General features: G+C 24.8%; 1 protein-coding gene across 1 annotated transcript; it reads right to left on the bottom strand.

Annotated features, from left to right (window-relative positions):
* Positions 1-5,370: 5,370 nt before the first annotated feature.
* Positions 5,371-7,690, bottom strand: LOC126909473 (nuclear pore complex protein Nup214-like). The gene is made up of 2 exons (XM_050691896.1): positions 7,002-7,690; positions 5,371-6,928 (listed from the first exon to the last, which is right to left on the bottom strand). Exons 1-2 carry the CDS (start codon positions 7,277-7,279, stop codon positions 6,115-6,117), a joined length of 1,092 nt encoding a protein of 363 aa, XP_050547853.1. The 5' UTR covers positions 7,280-7,690; the 3' UTR covers positions 5,371-6,114.
* Positions 7,691-7,696: the final 6 nt, after the last annotated feature.

The following is a 7,696-nucleotide window of genomic DNA, read 5'->3' as shown; positions in this document are numbered from 1 at the left end:
GTTTATTAGATATAAACACTTAAAGTTTCAAATTTTTGAGTTAATATACATGTATAATACACAAGGTATTACAAATACAGGTAGCTAATTGGTTTTTTATGACATTGTTGTCACAGTCACGGATTTTTCTATTATCAATTATGACTATCGATAGATATACTTTTTGTATTGTCAGTTAGCGTATTTATTAACTCACAACAATATGCCTTACTACCATTGATAATAATGCTGTGTACCTGCTAAAATCGATGTAATAAAAAAATAAAGTAATTGAGTGGGTTATGATAAAAAAATCACTCTGTATAATATTTAAAAAATAATAAAAGTTCACACCTGAAATTTACACTACATAAGCGGAATTTCGATTTGATAAATTTAAAATAAATAAGTTTAATTTTGTATAAATAAAAATTTAGATAATCTAATGGCAACAATCAATATAAATTCATATAATATTTAAAAATATTACAAACATTTTTATGTATAAGGTATAAATATCTAGTAAAAATAAAAATTTAAGAATTTTTGAAAATAAAATTATCATAAAGCTATTTGCTTTGCCATCGCTACTCATAATCATTTTACTACACTTAAATAAATATACGAAAATATAAGTATAATAAGATGTGTACTTTAAAAAAAAGTTTATTTTTTATATAATCTTACTTATCAAAATAATATGAAGAAATAATTTGCTACATATATATCTATAAATAAATAATTTTACAGTAGACCTCTAGTAATATTTTATTTTACAAAATATATGTATTAAAAATGATTTTAAATTAACCAACAAAGATTTATTAAACAATTCATTTATAAAATGAACATTTTGTAAATAAAAATATNACAATTCATTTATAAAATGAACATTTTGTAAATAAAAATACTTTAAATTAGTTTTACTACAAGTTTCCAAACAAAATAAATTGAAATTTCGAATAATTTTATTACAGCTAAATATTAAAATATGTTTCACGGGATTATTTCTCCGTATTTTAATGAATATTTACGTTTCAATTTTAATACTACTGAACGTACCAATATATTTTTTTTCAAAATATAACTCTCCATATTTATAAGATCCACAATTTTTTGTTCCGTCTAATATACGGATTTTTACACTTTGTGAACACAACACTTCAGGTTTATCAAAGTATCGTTTTTTCCCGTTGACAAACAAACAAATGCCTTCCGCTACAATGATAAAAGATTTTGACTGCATTTTTAAGGGTTTCTTTTTTGTAATACACTTCTTTTGTGGCTTAAAATTATCTAAAGACTCTATTTTAAGTATATCGTATTCAATTAGACTTGGCAGCTCTCTTGGTAACGTAATCATCACTCTTTAATATATATATGATATAACCATACTGTGTGCTTGTTTCAATGTCTCCATATTATCAAACGATTCACTTACACGACATTCATACTTTGCAATGAGGTATTGATAGAGTTTATATAAAACGACTAGAAATATGCTAAATGAATATCAAGATAGAAGGCAAAGCTGAATTGAACCTATCAAAAAATCCTTCCAGTTTTTTATCATCTTTTCGTAAAAGTACGCAATTTTATTTATTAATCGTAGAACTGACGATTTAATTTGAATAACATAAATTAACACGACTAATTATCGGTTTAAAGCTATGGAAACCAATTTTATTGTATTGTTAAAATATATATTTACTGTATTATATTAATATTAATATATTATATATATTGATATGTTTAATCATAAAAAATAGCAATTTTTTTACAAAACTCAACTTTTGAAAATGTTCCTGAAATACTGCGTCTTTTAAACATATGAAAATTAAATCTTATTTTACGTACTGTAATTTAAAACAGTAAAATTTGTTCCGACGAATTATCTTCTACATGCAAATGGCTGCCGATGTTGAAAACATGTTATTTATGTGTTAAAATTATCCATTTTCGATTAAATACTTCCAACTTTAAATGCTATAACTTTTCGAAAAATGTATAGAACAACACAAATTTTTGTTTCTAAATACATTATATTATACATTATATATACCCCTTTTATCCAAATTAATTTTTTTTTAAATCTAGAAATTTCCCCTTATACAGGGGGCGTTCAAACTTCAATCATACATGTAAAAAGTATACTTAACTTTTGAAAATGTTTCGGAAATACTGTGTCCTTTAAATATATGTCAAATTAAAGCTTACATTATGCACTATAAGTTAAAAAAAAAATTTGTCCTGTCGACCTATCTTCAATGTGGAAATGGCTCCTAAAATTGAACAAAAAATATAATATTTGTGTTATAAATCAATGTTATTTTGGTACGTAAAACTGCCATAACTTTTTGATAAGAAGTATGTACAATGTTCGAACGTCATTCATCAAACTAATTTTTATTTGCATTTTTTCATAATTCTTTTTTGAGGTGAAAAAAAAAGTTCAAAGCTCGTTTGATTTTTATCTTATTTAAATTGAACGACTTCAATAAATATCATAGATCCTATCACTGTAGTCTCCCCTCTTGAAGAAAAATTTTTTATTCATATCAAAATATTTTAGTATGTAGTTTTTTTTTTTTAGTAACCCATTTGTACGTATTAGCCATTCTTTTAATCTTGTTGAACTTATAATCACCAAATATGGAAAAAATTCCTATAATTTNACTGTTCAATGAAACCACCAAATATGGAAAAAATTCCTATAATTTTATAAATTCAATAAAAATATCCACTTCAAAAAAAAACTGTTTTTAATTAAATATCCCCAAATTAATAAGAGCATAAAATTTTTATACTGATTACACAGAAATATCATTTTAATAAAATAAAATATTTTTTAATGATTATAGACCAATATATACTTTACTTAACCAAAATTTTTACGCTGATTTCAAATCATAAATTAGATTTTTTCGCCCCTGTTTTTAGATTACTGCTAATTAGAAACTCATGAAAAAATTAATTAAAAAAAAATTTTTTTTCAAGTTATTATTGATTTTTAATATGTTAAAAATAATCCGTTCAATATTTTAATTCAAAATAATCTTTATATCTAATTTTTTTGATTCTTTGAATTTTATTTTTATGAAAGTATATAATTTGAACATTTTGAACTTTTAAACACTATTTTAGCTCAACTTGCAAGTTTAGAATTTATATAATTAAATAGAAAATTTTATGAGAAATAAAAAATTAATTTTTTAGATTGACATGTGATCAGGAACTTATATAATTACTATTAACAGTAAATTTATAAGGAAAACTCGAAATTTCGTTAAAATCACATTTTCTTTGTATTTTATTGTAATAAATCATTCATATAGAAGTCAAAGTAATTAATAGTCTTAGTAATTATTGGTATACAAATAGATGCTACAATTGAAATATTAAGAGCTATATTTCGTATATGTATATCCTATCGTATCCTAGTTTAAACTATTATTTCGTTCGCTGTTGTGTTTTTGAATTTCATTTTAACCTANATTTCGTTCGCTGTTGTATTTTTGAATTTCATTTTAACCTATATTTGTTTTATATGTTAATACTCGTTTTTAACTAATTATTAATATTATCAAAAATTATTGGTGATGGAAAAAATCTAATTACAGATTTGAAATTAGCACGAAAAATTGAATAATAAAAGTATATTTTTTACTCAAATGAAAATTTTTTGCAGACTATTTATTTATAATTAACAACAAATTATTATCTAAAAAGTTTTGTGCCAAGCTCTACAATTTTTATACACGTTTTCTATTAAAGTAATAACTTCTTTANTACGAAAAATTGAATAATAAAAGTATATTTTTTACTCAAATGAAAATTTTTTGCAGACCATTTATTCATAATTAACAACAAATTATTATCTAAAAAGTTTTTTGCCAAGCCCTACAATTTTTATACACGTTTTCTATTAAAGTAATAACTTCTTTATAATTTTTTATACATTTTCCGAAAAAATTACATCACTATATTATTAAATATCAATTTCATCTTCTTCTTCCTCTCCTTAATCCCAACTACTTGAGATAAATAATAAATTATACTTATAAATCATCTTCTAATTAGAAATAATGATAGAAATAAGAGTTAATTTTGCTTTTAGAATAATCAACTAATTTCTTAAAATTAAAGACTATCTACAGATTTGCATCGAAGCGTTTCTTATAATAGTGACTTTAATCACTGTCAGATATCATCTATAGTTGTCTTATCTATGCCAAGAAATGTTATCAGGTAAGATTTAAAAATCAATAAGAGTCTATATATATATGTTATTTTATGATCCTCAAATCCCAACCCGAATTAAAAAAACTCTCAATTTTATCATCACCACTCTTTTAGCTTCAATGCGAAGCTGAAAAGGTATTAAAGGTATTATGGTGTGTTTTTTTTTGCTGTTACCACTTTTTTCAGCTTTCACCGACCCGATTTCTTTTAACGATACGTCAAAAGATTACAAATTGTTTCTATACAATGATATTACCCTCAAAAATTGAAAAAATTTTCCTTGCTCCCCGTAAATGGAGGAAATCTCAAAAAAAATTACAAATTTAAAATCGTTCATTTTCGAAATTTTTTCTTTTTTTTTTACTTAAAACTATCATAACTTTATCAAAAATAACCAATCAATATAATTTTTTTTATAGATACAAAATGTCTTTACCTATCATTTGGTATATTCTTTCTTATAAATCTAACCATTTACCTGCCAACAGGGGGGAGGTTCAAAATGACAACTTTCTCACAAAAATTTAACTTTTGAAAGTGTACCGGAAATACTGACACTTTTTATATACCTTAAATTAATGATAATATAATATACTTTAATATGGAAAAAAAAAATTTCGGAATTTAATTTGTCTTCACGGTGAAAACGACTACCGTATACTATTTTTGTGTTAAAATTCTTGATTTAATATTTTACATTTTTAACTTTATAATACTATAACTTTTTAAAAAATGTATAGATCAATACAATTTTTTTATAATAAATACTATTTATGTATAACTTTCATTTGACATACTTTTTTTTAAATCGGACCATTTTCCATTATGCGGTGGAGGGGGGGGGGTTAAAAACTTAAAAGTGCATATAGAAAGTAGAACATTTTCTACTTAATTTTCGAAAGTGTTTCATAAATACTGACACTTTTATATTTATTATTTGATTCATATAGCTTGCACTTTTTACTTCGAATTTTTAAATGATACTGCTAAGTTATTTATTTTCGAAAATTTATTAAACTTAATAAAATTTATAAATTAAGTAACGCAAAGGTTAAACTGTGTGGTAAGTGCAATAATATAGCTAATTTAACATAAAACACATCGTTATTTCAATTGTTTATTTATTTCACAACAATAGTTTATATATAAAAAAACAAATGTTAGTATAAAATGTATAAATTATCTAATTAGTATTGTCTTATAATTCTTTTAATAAGTCACATAATTGAATAAAAATATCTAACAGTTCATATAATACAATACAAAAAATTAACAATATTATTAGGATGTGATAAAAAAAGTTTCAAATATAGCTCATAAATTGTTGGAACTACTTATATAGCCTTTAATTCTAAAATACAATAGGCATCTTTATTTTGATGTCGTTTCAATGTGTTCTGACTAGATACTAAATATCATAACGTGTAAATAAAATTTACATTATGCATGATTATTACAAATATAAAAATTAATTTGATAAGGATTTATACTATAATAATAAATTATAAAAACTATATTTACTTAAATATTATAGTACAGTTAATGATATTTTAGATTTTAAATGAAAAATTATGACAGTAAATCTACTGAAATTTATTGGTAACGGATGATCAAAAGTAATCTATTTTTTTTTTGTGTCGGTAATATTATTTTTATTGTTTGATAATGAGACTAATAATTAAGCCTTTTTTGTTATAGAATCAAATTTTAAATAAGAGACCGAATGATTTTTGATTTAATTTCTAAAATGTTTTTTTAATAAAAATTATTATATACCTAATCATAATTTGTATAATAAATATTATGAAACATTTCTTATGAATATTAAAAAGTCTTAAATATTTTTGATAATTTGTCAATAGATTTATTTATTACTTTTATAAACTCTATTCATTATTTGAAGGTTTTTTTGACTAGAGGTTTTGGTTTAACACCATCGACTAAATCTTTTGCTGTACTTGATGCTGTAGGTCTCATGAATCCTAATGTTTTAGAACTGGCCGTGGTTGAAAAATTTGTACCTCTACTTTGATTTTCTTTAAAGCTATTACTTTGAAAAGTTTTAGGCTTTGGTTTATTAACAGCGATTGCAATACTACCACTATTGCTTCTGCTTGCAATAGGGTTCCGACTATTATTACTATTATAAGGTTGTAAAGCACTTAGTGGTTTTTTAGCCTTTAAATCTGTAGTTAAATCATTAATTGCTTTGGTGTACGTTGATATTCCTGGAATTTTTTTCACTGTACTGGCAGAATTAATACTATTTAAAGAACTTCTAGAACTACGTAAGCTACTCTTAGAACTTGACCTTTCAACAGATTTTGGTTCACTTTCTGTTCTAGTTAAACCAGGTCTACTAGATATTGAAGATGATTTTACCAAAGGTCTAGCTAACGAAGAAGACGGTGTTCTTTTCATAACTAACGGTCGTTGCATTACCATAGGTGTTCTAAAACTACTTGTTCGTTTTGGAGTTTCTGAAGTTTTTATCGCAACTATAGGTTTGGTTGATGTTCTCAAAGAATTCGTTTTTCTTAAATTTGGTGTAGCAGGTAGTCCACTACTACTATTAGTATCATTACTCTCGCTGCTATCTGCTCTAGTGATAGTTTTTGGAGGTATCGATTTTTCAGATTCAAAATTACCAGATGAAGCTTCCGCACTTAATGATTCAGCTGACATTAAACTAACTGATTCTTCAAAACTATGCAAAAAAAAAAAATAAAACATAATTATGTTAATATAAAACATGTTAATATAATAATTAGTATACATACCCTTCATCATTTAGATCATGTTCTGTTCTTATTGCAGTTTTTATGGGAGGAGTTAATGCTTGTACGCGAATCTCTGGAATGAATTCGCTATTTTTCATATCAATTCTAGACTCTCCATTATCCAATATATTTATCTTTGTTACCCTTCCTGATATTCGTGGTAGTTCTACAATATTTTTGTCCGTTGACTGTTGACCGTATATTTTAACAGCTTTCATGATATCACCGTGATCTACAACGCTATGATTTCTTGCAGTTCTAGGCATAGATGAATACATTCTAGTCCGAGAAAATTCTTTGGCATCATCAATGTTATTACTAGATTTATGTGCTAACTTATCTTTCCACGGGGTCTGCCGAACATTATTATCGCTTTCATTAAGAGGTCTAGGAGATTCAAATTCATCAAATTTACGACTTAATGAATCATCTTCAGCTGACTTTCTGTATCTACGAGTACGTCTTGCAGCAGAAAATCTATCAAATTGTCCATCACCAAGTGTTTCCTCTTCGCCTGGTTTAGAAATTGGAGGAATATTTTGTAGTTTAGCAATTTGTCGACGAGAGGTAGGTGGTGTTTCAATATTATCCGAATCTATATCAGCTCTATCAGCTATTTCTACAGTTCCAACAGAGTCTGATATTTTACGACGAGGAGAAAAAGGTGGCAATAACTTATCCTCTAAAGAATCTGG

The sequence above is a fragment of the Daktulosphaira vitifoliae genome, unplaced genomic scaffold (assembly GCF_025091365.1).
Source record: "Daktulosphaira vitifoliae isolate Bord-2020 unplaced genomic scaffold, ASM2509136v1 Scaffold_425, whole genome shotgun sequence".
NCBI classification, from domain to species: Eukaryota; Metazoa; Arthropoda; class Insecta; order Hemiptera; family Phylloxeridae; genus Daktulosphaira; species Daktulosphaira vitifoliae.
Note: the sequence above shows the minus strand (reverse complement) of the source record. Positions and strands in the feature narration are given on the sequence as shown.